Raw genomic sequence first — 13,217 nt, 5'->3', positions numbered from 1 at the left:
TAGGTCTGTGGTGAAAAGATTAAGAGACTGTAGGGGAGCTATGAGCCAGTGGAAGAAAGGGAGGGTTTTCATCGCCAGGGATAGAATCCATTTATTGGAGCAGAGACTAGAATGGTTCCAATCTAGGAACTATCCTTGCTGGCACGCCATTAAAGTGATGAAGAAGGAGCATGGTAAGGCCTACATGGAAGAAGAAATTCACTGGCAGCAAAGAAGTATGGAAAAATGGCTAAAATATGGAGACTGGAACTCTAAGTTTTTCCATGAATCAGTGAAAGCAAACAGAAATAAGCGAAGACTGGTGAAGATCAGAGATGCCAATGGGGTAGAACAATGGTCGGAAGTGGCTAAAGCTCAAGTGGCGGTGGACTATTTTACCAATCTTTTCAAGTCTTCTAACCCTACGAGGTTCCAGCCATGGTTCCATGACATGAGGACCAAAGTCACAGAAGATATGAATCGATCGCTGCTCTGCGAGATCACAGATGAGGAAATCACCGGTGCAGTTTTCAGCATCAAAGCCTCTAGTGCACCCGGTCCGGATGGCATGACAGGTCTCTTCTTTCAACATTATTGGAAGGAGATTGGTCCCAAGGTCTCGATTGAAGTGAAAAAATTCTTTAGAACTGGGGTTATGCCTTCCGAGTGGAATGTTACTTACCTTTGTCTGTTGCCTAAGGTACAAGAACCTGATACCATGAGTGATCTCAGACCAATTAGCCTATGTTCGGTTCTGTATAAGGTCATTTCCAAGATCTTGGTGCGTCGACTACAACCTATCCTTCCTATGCTAGTGTCAGTCAATCAATCAGCCTTTGTTGCTGAAAGATTGATAACTGATAATATTGGGATTGCTCATGAGGCGGTTCACGCTCTGAGAGTTCATCCGGAGATAATGAAGGAGTATATGGTTGTGAAAACCGACATGTCAAAGGCATATGACAAGGTGGAATGGAGTTATCTAAGGAGTTTGTTGGAAGCTTTAGGCTTTGATGTTAGATGGGTAAATCAGGGGTTGGCCTGTGTATCTTCGGTCTCTTTCGCGGTTCTCATAAACGACCAACCCTTCGGTAGGATTTTGCCGCAACGAGGTCTTCGACAGGGAGACCCCCTTTCTCCATTTTTCTTCGTCTTATGCACGGAAGGACTCACTCATCTACAAAACAGGGCTGAAAGGCACGGGACAATTCATGGTCTGAAGTTCGTGGAGACGGGCCTGAAGTTCACCACCTTTTATTCGCAGATGATAGTCTATTTGTGTGCAAAGCGTCATCAAGCGAAGCGGCCGCACTGAAGGAGGTTCTAATGGTTTATGGGAGTGCTACAGGCCAGACAATCAACGCTCAAAAATCAGCAATTTCCTTTGGTTATAAACTGGATGTCGAGGCCAAGAGGGAGATCCAAGACTTGTTGGCAATCTTCAATGAAGGAGGTGAAAGTAAATACTTGGGGCTGCCAGAGTGCTTTAGTGGATCCAAAATAGAGCTGTTGAGTTACCTTAAAGGGAAGGTCCATGGCAGGCTAAATGCGTGGTACTTACGTAACCTTTTGCAGGGGGGGGGGAAAGAAATTCTCTTAAAAATGTCGGCCTCAGCTCTGCCTGTGTATGTGATGTCTGTCTTTAAGCTACCTAAAACCATCTGTGACAATATTTCCAGCGCGATGGCTAATTTCTGGTGGGGTTCAGATGCTCACAAGAAAAAAATACATTGGATTGCTTGGGATAAATTTTGCTTGCCTAAAGACATAGGTGGAATGGGATTCAGAGATCTGGAAGCCTTTAATCATGCTCTATTGGCGAAACAGGCTTGGAAAGTTCTTTCCTCCCCGGAATGTCTTTTAGCTCGTCTCCTCAAAAGTAGGTACTTTCCCAAGTCTACTTTTTTGGAAGCCATGATGCTAGCGCAACAAATACAGAATGGGGTGGCGGCTACTGAAGTAGTTGGAACAGGAGTGAAACGCCGAACTAGTCAAGGTCTGGTAAGGGAAGGTTGGGTTCAGTGTAGCCTTGAATTTGATTGGACTAAGAAGAGTGATGTCATGGGTGCGGCATGGATGGTGAAGAATGACAGAGGTATGGTTCTTGAGCATAGTAGGAGAGCTTTTGTGGGTGTGTTGTCCCTCCATCAAGCTAAACTCAAGGTGTGGTTGTGGGTGTTTGAAAGCATGAGAAGTTTGAGAAAGAAGAAGGTTGTCTTTGTCTCAACAGCGGAAGATATTGTTGAGGCGATTGAGAGACCTACATTGTCGCCGGCGCTCCAATATGAGGCCGAAGAGATCAAAAGTGGGCTGAAGGCTTTCGAAGCATGGGAATTAAGGATTGGAGGTCTAGAAGCGGTTAGAAGTGTATATTTCATTGCGAAAAGTGTGCGTAGCTTAGGAATGATGCAGTCGTATGTGGCTGCAGGTCATCCTCGTTGATTGGATCATCTTTTTGCAAGTGAAAGGAACTCTTCTGCCGGCTAACTGAAGTGACGGATTTTTTTGGGTCTTGCCTTTATGGAGTTTTTTCCTTTTGGTTGCCTGCTAACTGATTTTTTGTGATGGTGCATCCTGTTATAGATGGCCGTTTGGCGTTGTTGTAAACGTTCGGAAGTTTTATAATATTTCAATTTCAGTAAAAAAAAAAAAAACTAGGTCACGTGTATTCGTCGGCGTCTTCTCAACTTCTTCTGTCGTCTTCTCAACTTCTTCTTCCCCTGCAATTTTTTTCTACCGGCTAGAATAACTCACGAAATCTCTTGTCCATGTAAGTTTCTTTTCTATTTATTTAATTAGTTTATATGATTATATATATATTTTAAATGTTTGTTTGATTCTCTTTTTATTGCTTTCTGTTCCAAAATTGTCTGATGATATGCTTTAAGATTGTGACTTGTGATGTTAATGTAGAATAATTTTAGACCCAGTCAATATTATTATATATGATTTTGAGTTTAGCGTGAAAAAATTATTAGCTAATATGATGAATTGTGTTTAGTTTAGTAACATGTTAAAAGTCTTAATGTAGTTGACTTTACAATAATTTACTATTTCTACTGATTTGCAGATAAATGGAGCGATATTATAACAAAACGAGTGCTTCCGATTCTAAAAGAAATTTGGATAAATTGGATAACTCTGATGATTTGGATTCTTTGCCATGGGATCCAGATGAAAGAAAAAAGATATCGCAGTATCTTCCGAATCAAAAAGACGAAGTAAGGTGGAACTATTTAACTAGAGGTCTATGTCAACCCTATGGTCATGTTTTTCAAAAGAAGAAGTTTGGAACAGCAATGAGGCGGTTTAATCCATCTTGGTTGAGAAGTATAGTAATTGGCTAGAGTACAGTGTCTCCAAAGATAAAGCATTCTGTTTGTGTTGCTATTTGTTCAGAGATGACATACCAAAACAAGGTGGAAATTATGCTTTTGTGACTGAAGGTTTTTCTTGTTGGAAAAAAACCGAGGCTTTATCTGAGCATGTAGGTGGAATTAATAGCTTTCATAATATTGTTGTTAAGAGATGTGATGATTTGATGAATCAAGGTCAGTCAATTGTGCATGCTTTTTATAAGCAAGGCGATGTGGTGAAAAATGAATATCGCATCCGGTTAAATGCTTCAGTTGATGCTTCTAGGTACTTGTTACGACAAGGATTACCTTTTCGCGGTCATGATGAAGGAAAAGATTCTGCTAATAAAGGAAACTTTGTAGAGCTCTTGAAGTATACCGGAGAACAAAATGACGCTGTAAGTAAGGTTATTTTGGAGAACGCTCCAAAAAATAATCAGATGGTTTCTCAAGTGATTCAGAAAGATATTGTACATTCTTTTGCTCAAGAAGTACTGAAATCTATCATGGAAGAAATCGATCATGGAGTGTTCGGTTTGCTGGTCGATGAGTCTGCAGATGTTTCTAACAAAGAGCAAATGGTTGTTGTCTTTCGGTTTGTTGATAAAAGTGGATTAGTTAAAGAGAGATTTGTGGGAGTTACTCATGTAAAAGAAATGTCTTCTTTATCTTTGAAATCTGCAGTTGATGACTTGTTTGCAAAACATGGGTTGAGCCTGAAACAGTTGAGAGGACAAGGTTATGATGGAGCAAGCAATATAAAGGGACAGTTTAATGGGCTGAGAGCATTGATTGCTAGAGAAAATAGTTCAGCCTATTATGTACATTGTTTTGCTCATCAACTTCAGCTAGTTATGGTGGCAGTTGCGAAAAAAAGCTTTGAAGTTAGTAATTTTTTTGACATGGTTTCGACTTTGCTGAATGTGGTTGTGGCTTCTTGCAAGAGGAAATATACACTTCTTGATATGAATCGGAAGAGGGTGGAGGAAGGGATTGACAGTGGTGACATTAACACTGGAACGGGACAAAATCAAGAGATTTCTCTTCCAAGGCCTGGAAATACTCGTTGGGGTTCTCACTATAAAACTTTGCTGCGTCTGGTTGAGTTGTTTCCTTCATTCATTGAAATCCTTGAAAGTGTTCAAGATGAAGGCGCTGATGACTAAAAAAGATGTCAAGCATATGGTCTTCTCAAGTATTTTCACACATTCGATTGTGTGTTCTATTTGCAGTTGATGCTGTTTATTTTGGAAGTAACTGAGAATCTGTCAATGGCTTTGCAAATGAAGAATCAAGATATTTCAAATGCCATGTCACTTGTAGATTCAACTAAACGGGAGTTGCAAAAATTTCGAGAAGATGGATGGGATTTGCTAATGGGTAAAGTTTCATCATTCTGCAAAAAGAATAAAGCTACTATGCTTGTGATGGATGAAGAATTTGTGGATTTAAGGAGGCCAAGGAAAAAAACAGGTGTAACCAATCTGCATCATTACAAGGTTAATTGTTTCTACATTGTTATGGATTTGCAACTTCAAGAGCTTAATGATCGATTTACTGAGGTAAACACTGATTTGTTTATTTGCATGGCTTCTTTAAGTCTTGCTAATTCCTTCCGTGAGTTTGATAAGTCAAAGCTGTTGAGATTGGTTAAGTTCTATCCTGATGATTTTAGTTTTGGAGAGTGTCTATCTATGGAACACCAGCTTGGAATCTACATTGACAATATAAGAAACGATGAACGGTTTAAGAATTTGAAGAATCTTGGAGATCTTTCTCGTCTGATGGTGGAAACAAAAAAGCACCTTGTACATCCTTTAGTTTATAGGCTCTTGAAGTTGGTTTTAACATTGCCTGTTGCTACTGCAAGTGTTGAAAGGTGCTTTTCTGCAATGAAATTAGTGAAGACAGCTACACGCAACCGAATTGGAGATGAGTTTCTAAGTGATTGTTTAGTATGTTATATTGAAAAGGAGTTGTTTGAATCTGTTACAAACGAAACAGTGGTGAACCGATTTCAATCCATGAGAGAGCGTAGGATCCATTTGTAATGATTTGTACGGTTTTATGACAATGTTTTTTATATTTTATCTAGTAGTTTTTATTTCTGCCCCTGATACATATAGTTTCTAGATCCGCCACTGCCACCGAACGTTCCAAATATGGAATATGAGTTCTGTGTATTTAAATAAAAATACAAATCCTATAGTGAATTATTTGAAATCGTTTATTAGATTATTTGCGATTGATTACAAAAAGAAATAAGAGATGAAATTGGCTTTAAACTATAGAAGTTGTCAAGAACAATATAAAACTATAAATCCTACTTGATGTGCCGATCGACTTCATGTGTCTATAAATGTCTTCTTTGCCTCAAAGACTTTACTTATGAAGGATCGAAAATCGGATTACTTTCATTTTTCTTCTCGGCTTTCCTTTTCATCTTGTCGACTCGCTTGCATCTAAAATAAAAGTTATTCGTAGGTTCACTTCTAGGGGTGAATCTAGGTTCACCAACCAATAAAATTTTGTTATTTCATATTCGATATCATTTGGAAAAAGAAACAAAATATTGTCAAGTTATATTATGTTTTTAAAATAAAAAAGGTAAAAAATAATAATAGTTACAAAAATAAATTTAAATAATTTTTTCAACGTCGTCAACAAAATAATAAACCCTAAATCTTAAACTCTAAACCCTTGAGTAAACTCTAAACCCTTGGGTAAACCCTAAACCTTTGGGTAAACCCTAAACCCTTGGCTAAACCTTAAACCCTTGGATAAATCCTAAACTCTGAATCAAAACACTAAAACGCTAAAACATTAAATCCTAGATCATAAATCCTAAATACTTGAATGTTTTAGTGTTTAGCGTTTTTGATTTAGAGTTTAGGATTTATCCAAGTTACCCAAGGAATTAAGTTTTAGTGTTTTGGTGACGACGTTAAATATATTTAGAATAAAAAAATAAATTTGTAACTACTACGATATAGTTTTTTTAAACATAATATAACTTGAAAATATATATTTGTTTTTTTAAAGATATCGAATATGAAATAAAACAATCCTATTGGTTGGTGAACCTAAGAATAAATCCTAAAATAATGGATTAGATGTTCAAAAACAAAACTATGTAATCTTGTATTATTTTCTTAAGAAAAGATCCATCCGCTTCTTTACGTACAAAGCAACCATCAACCAGTAACAAGCAGTGTTTTTAATAAGTCAAATCCTTTTAACTAACTATCTTTTATCTTCATTAAGAAATCACAAGGTTTGGACTGAAACTTCAACGTTTAGGAGCCATAGTGTGGGAAGAATCTACAGGTTTTCTAATGGCTTTGTTGCAGGACTCGAATCTGGTGTGGCCATATGAGATGTTCGGTTGGGACTAGTTGAACCAGATGATGACTGTGTGATAGAGGTTATCACACTCGGTAGATTCTCCTGAGAAGCATGCATGTTGACTCTTATCCTGTTGTGGATGTTCACATACTCATCGGTTTCGTCAAGGATCTCTTCCTGAAAAAATCATAGCTTATGATTCATTTTAGTTAATTCTCTAGTGCTAAAAAGAGGCTTCGAGTTAACCTGAAGAAGCTCTTCGATGACGTCCTCCATGGTGATAACGCCTACAACCTCTTCATTGGGAGGGAAATCAGGTATAGGAGAGTTCTCGATATCCAAAATGCAGAACGAGCAGCCTCTATGTCGCTTCTTAGCTGGAGCAGCCGTGAGAGTCGTCTTCCCCTGCTGCTCCTCACCGTTCTCGCTCTTGCCAGATTTTGCATCTCCGGTTTCAATTTTGAATACTATATTCGGAAAAGCATGTGTTAGCAAATGGAAAAGTCTCTAATACCTGAGAATTCATGCGGAGTCATGTCATACCTTCCTTCTCTGATACTTCAACCTGAGCTTTTGGTTTCTTGCAACTGTCCTTAAACAGCTCATCTTTAGTTTTCTTGTTTTTTCTGCGCTCAATATCATTCTCGCTCGTTTCTGGAGATCCTTTATGCTCGTCAAGATCCTTATAGACAACTGCAATGTGGCTGTGGCCTTTCTGGAACTCGTTTAGGATATCATATAACGGCATGGTTTCAGACACACTGAAAAAAAAAGTAGGTTATAGATATGAACACTGTTTAATGCTATAAAAAAACTATGTCACGAATGTGAACGAAGCATTAGAGAGAGAGAGAATCAGTAAATTACCGCGGAATCTTTCTCATGATCATTTTCCTCAGAGGAACTTCTTTTCTTGCATTAACTGCCAAGAGATTTTTAACCTGCACCAGCAAAAGGGAACATCATTAGCTGCTGAGGAAAAGGTCATAAGTAAGCACTATTTGTCATTGTTAAAGAGTAACCGACCGATTGAGATCTAGTAGTTACAAGATAGTCTTTCTCGAAATTCTAGAAACTCCACTATCATAACAGATTATATTTAAGGTAGACAATACAAAAACAAAGACTTTAAGTACCCAAAAGATAGAAAAGATATACAGCATCTAAAACTATTAAAGATAGGTACCAGAATGAGGCCAATTATATGCGATGGATTTCTGAAATAAACTGGAACTCTGCTATGACCAACTGACATAATTGTATTCAAAGTTTCCCTGTATTGAAGATGAAAGCAGATAATAAGCATGACGGAATATAAAAAGATGAAAAGGGCACGAAACATAAAACAAAGAAACCCACAGATTAAGAGTTGAATCAAGATCAAGGGAGAACGCGTTGGAAATGGGAGTCATTGCATCTTTTGCTGTCTTTTCTGTCAATTCAAGTGCACCTGTGATGATAGAAGTCTCATCGGTTGTCAGATCTCCACCTTTCCCAGCCTACCAAAAATAAAATAAAAAATCAGAAAGGTTGCTGTAAGAAACACACACAAGAGTCAGGTTTTAACTGCAACCTCGTTTCCATGGAATGTCACGAATGTCTTGAGCTCAGCTCTCCGTAAAAGAACACCATGTCCCTTACCCAACATCCAATCAAGAACCTGAACAAGAATCAAGAAACACTTTGTAATAAAAAAAAAAAAGATTTAGCCGACCAGTAAAGGAAACAAATTGGATCAAAATCTCTACCTTACTGATAGGATAAGCAATGGGGAAGAAGAGAACGAGAAGAACACGAACTAAAGGAGCCATTATGGCTCCAACCTTGAGCCCGTACCGAGTGCAAACAGCCTGTGGCATTATCTGCAGATACATTCAACGACAAAAAAAATATGATGAAATTGTACAAATAAAAAAGAAAGTAAATAAGGAAAGAAATGCGAAGAAACCTCTCCAAAGACAAGAATAAGAGTGACTGAGATAACAATAGCAGCCAATGGAGGCACAATTCTATCCAAGAATATTGGCAGAGCCTAGGACCAAAGAGAGACACTATTAGTACAAGTCTTTGCATCAAAATCTTTACAAAAGAGTTGTTATTACCTCCATAGCCATAGAGTTTCCGATCAAAAGGGTACAGAGCAACAGATGCTGATTCTTCACCACTGGAAATATCTTACCTAACAACAGACAGTGAAATCAATTTCAGTCGCAGTTTCAACGAATCAAAAGCCAAGAATCCTCACCGGCGTTGATTCGATCTTGAGGACGGCCGGATTTGATGAGAACTTCGAGATCGACTAATCCGAGAGACATGAGACCGAGGGTTAGACCTGCCATCAGCCCAGCGAAGGCGACGAGAGATATGATGATCACCAGGTCCAACCAGAACGCGGCTCCGCAGCACGAAGCATCCGACGAGGCCATCTGAGTTCGGCAAGTGAGAGTGACGCTCTTCTCTTCTCTTCTCTTCGTGTAGCAAGTGCGCATACAATACAATTCAAGACGCAACAAACGTTTTGTAATCAGAGGACGGACGTGCTTGTGGAACCCCACTTCTATCAGAACGCATTTGTTCTCTCCTTTCCCTTTTCGGTATGTGTTATAATGTTGTTTCTATGATCCAACTGCCTACTAGTCCTGTTTAATTTATCAATTTAGGCCGGATTAAGTTTTCTTAATTCAATGGAGAAAATGGTAAATACTCTTTCCATATATGACCTTTTAAAGAAAGTTTGTTCGTGGAAGCGCCGTAACTTAACCGGTAGGTTAAGGTTTAAATGTTTCTACACCCAAGTCTGGGGTTCGAATCCCAGACTATAGAAAATCCAGATTTCAAGTCCCGGAGAGAGCAATTTATTAAACAATTATGCTGACTACAGAAAAAAGGCTTACAAGGGATCTTCAACATGGTGCAAGTAAATCTGGCCAGGCGTGGATCTTCATAGGGCGGCTCAGGTGATGCAGTTAGGCATTGGTCTTTATAAGACAGGTAGTATTGTCAGTTGTCGAATCGTCTATGTAATCTTTCTCATATCATAATTATAAGATCATAATAAATCAGCGTAAAAAAAAAGTTTGTTTTCCAAATTAGATATTTTACTTTTTAATTTTTAATGTAAAATTTATTAACAATTTATGTTGTATAAGCAATGATATTATATAATATATATTTTTACTTGTCGAACTATGGTTAGATGAATAATAGCTGATGTTTTTCTAAAATATAAAAATATATTTTTTTAACTATTTATGTTGTCCCTATGAACAATGATATTGTATAACATATATATCATCATTGGTAAAATTGTGGTTAGACGAATAATATATGATGTTTTAAAAAAAATATAATTTTTTTAATCCTAATACTTAATCCTAAAATGTCATCTATTTAAAATTATAGAAATTACTTGTTTTTTATACTCACTCTGTATCAAAGTAATGCATGTTTAAAAAATTTCACATATATATTATTAAAACTATTAAATTCAGGTTATAAATGTATAAGTTTTTGTGATTATCTATTTTCCAAAATTCTGATTAATTAATTTTTTTGAAGTTTACAATTAAATCTTTATTAGTTGATAAAATGCATCAAAAATACAAAAAAAAAACAGTTTTCTAAATTAAAGATACTTCTTTATGAAATGGAGGAAGCACATTCTATCAAATAAAGCACAAATACATCATTACTTGAAAACATATAAGCTTGTATTCATAGAGATAAATTCGGTACTCTTAACATGAATATATTAACTCTTGGAACTCTGGCTTAGTGTTGGGCAAATTTATGCCTAATTTTTATCAATAAAAATATATATTGATAAAAAGGATGTGTCTGAATAAGCAATGCAGCTGTGAGCGCAGCCTCAGTAGAGTTGTTGTTTTGGGCAACACCTTTGACTCTTTCTTGACACAGCGGATTATTTCCAGGGACCTCTAGAAGACCACAAAACTTCAACAGATAAGGAAACATGTCCGAGATAGGAAGAAGTTCCCGTGTCAACTCAGAATCACCACAGACAGCTGGATTGCAATCCAAAACATATATCTTCACAGCAGTAAAATCCACACACAAACCAATCCAGTGCTTCTTCGCAACATATAGAGGGAGGTAGAAGCGTGTAGACGCATTCCCATAACTGCAACACTTAACTGTGCAGTCAACCAAACCTTTAGGGAACACATATGAGTCTTTCGCCTTTGATTTTTTGAACCTCTCGTAGTTCTTACACAGAATCGAGACAAACCTACTATCGAGGAACTCAGGTTTTGTGGCACCACTGCAACCAACATGGTTGTAGCATGTTGATCTCACCAGCCTCATAAGAATATCAAAAACCTGCAATATTCGTAGTTAAAATGCTTCCATAGGAAAGAAAATAGTTGGCCAGTTGCAAGTATTTATCCAAATTCCAAAGAATCGTTATATCGCACAAACCATAGTACATAATTACATAAACCACATGTTAGCTACTACTGGAAATAGCAAAGCTTTGATCAACCGCAATGCTATCTAAAACTATAACTATTTTTGCTATATACAAACATCAAACTCAACCACCTTCCTACAACCAGTAACATATCTTTGCCGGCAAAGGTCGACTCCTTTCAGCAATATCAGTAATGTTTTTCGTAGTCACAGACAGGCCAGCGGCATTTATCACTTTATCACACTAATCATAAGATGAAGCAAATATCAGAACAAAATCTAAACCAATACTGAGAATAAAAGTAACACATATTTATTCGACATTGCCGGCAGGTAGCAGTATTACCATGATTTCTTTAGTATGATGGACAGGTTAGCAAACTTCTCCTAAATAACCGGCAGCTCATAATAGTTGGAACCCACCATTTTGCTTTCACGTGCACGGTTGAGAATAGCTGTCGGCACTGATAATCACTTATCATTGGAGGAGGCACAAGTCTTAGCCTCTTGCTTGTGCGACGATGCATCGGGTCATCAACTGTCTCAGCCCTATCTCTATCTCCATTGTCACCCATCTCATCATCTACCACAGGAGCAGGAGAAGGTTGATCTTGAGTCAAACCCAAAGAAAATGACGGACTCCCATACAAAATATATCTGAGAAAAATTCCATTTAGTGAAGGAGATGTTATTTAAGAAGGAAGTAAAATAATAGATTGTAAAGATGGTACAGCTGGTTCATTCTGCTCATTAGTCTTGCTATTCGCCGAAAAGGCAGTTACGCCATGGTTTCCAGCATCCATACGTGGAGAAGAAGTCAAATCCCGTCTCACGTTATGAGGTCTACCTTCGGAAAACTGAAAAAAAATAAACTTCAATTCGATATGAATGGGAATGGTAGAATATATAGACATGAAATTATGGAAGGAATATGAAGTCAAACACGAAAAATGGGTGCTATACGATACATATTCAGAAACATATAAATCTATGGAAAATATGAAATCAAACTCAATCATAAACATAATTATCCGGCTAAATGCAAAAAATGAATGCCAACACACCAAACAATTTCAAAATAGTTACTTAACCACTGTTCCATGGAAGAGAAGCTGCGTAAAATGACTTACTTACATATCTACTCATAACATTTGAATAATTTCAACTACATAATCTACAACAACTAAGTTATAGTACTTAAATCGTCTATCATTTCAATAAGTACACGAGACTTACAGTAACACGATCTGCAGACCTTGGCGGGGTGGAGTAATGGCTAATATTTTCCAAGACATTTAATATAGTTGCATCATTAGCATCGAGACCACCTACCGGGGGATTTGCAGGCGTCAGTCCCTTGCTTGTGGTCACAGGGGGGGGAGTGGTGGGTTCCGTAGCAACACAAGCCTTGCTATTCGCATTCCGAAACGATGTCAAGATCTCCTCTTTAAAAGCCTTCAGCATTGCCTCCACCGTTGAAACAACACTGGCTTGGTAGGAAAGTGCTGAGGAAGAAACCTCTCGCACATATGCAAGAGCCAATGCCCCATTACCATCTACCCTCTCTAACTCTGGTTTCAATAAAACACTAACAACAGCTATAATTCTTGAATCATCAGCAAAAGTAGAGGATTTATCCTTCACGGTAGTCCGCTTCTTTCTCCATTGTACTTTTGGTTTCTCAAACATCCTCTGAACATCTAATGTCGTAGCTCCTCCTATGAACAGCTCCTCCTATGAACAGCTCCTTCGTAAACACATGATTCAGAGAAATGAGTTTGAGAAAAATTTCCACTTTACGATCATAAACTTCATCAGCCCATTTAAAGACGGACTCATCAACGGGGCGTGCCGGATCATGTGGAATAATACTCCTCACAACAACCTGATTGGAACCAAATTTAATGAGCCAACAAGTTCATAAACATAACTTATTGAGTATATTTACTGATAAACAACCTGGTTGATATAATAGTAAAGAGAGTGAATTAAACTTAAATAAGGTAGAATTACGTACCTCACTCTTTTTGTCTACTTGACGAGCATGCCCAGGACTCAACTCTTCAGTTTATGTTTCATACCATCAATCTCTTCATCCTCACTGTC

General features: G+C 37.7%; 1 protein-coding gene and 1 pseudogene across 1 annotated transcript; one reads left to right on the top strand and one right to left on the bottom strand.

Moving 5' to 3' along the window:
• The first annotated feature begins 3,025 nt into the window (after positions 1 to 3,025).
• On the top strand, positions 3,026 to 5,642 carry LOC125587008 (annotated as a pseudogene).
• Positions 5,643 to 6,457: 815 nt separating this feature from the next.
• LOC106436760 (DUF21 domain-containing protein At1g47330) lies at positions 6,458 to 9,266 on the bottom strand. The gene is given in 12 exon segments (XM_048757074.1): positions 6,458 to 6,857; positions 6,927 to 7,147; positions 7,224 to 7,441; positions 7,548 to 7,621; positions 7,867 to 7,954; positions 8,040 to 8,179; positions 8,254 to 8,340; positions 8,429 to 8,542; positions 8,629 to 8,712; positions 8,783 to 8,859; positions 8,926 to 9,226; positions 9,228 to 9,266. Coding segments are annotated over 12 exon segments (1,629 nt in total). The 5' UTR covers positions 9,252 to 9,266; the 3' UTR covers positions 6,458 to 6,656.
• Positions 9,267 to 13,217: the final 3,951 nt, after the last annotated feature.

This window comes from Brassica napus, chromosome C5 (assembly GCF_020379485.1).
Source record: "Brassica napus cultivar Da-Ae chromosome C5, Da-Ae, whole genome shotgun sequence".
NCBI lineage: Eukaryota > Viridiplantae > Streptophyta > Magnoliopsida > Brassicales > Brassicaceae > Brassica > Brassica napus.
The sequence above is the reverse complement of the archived record's forward strand: the minus strand, read 5'-3'. Positions and strand labels throughout refer to the sequence as shown.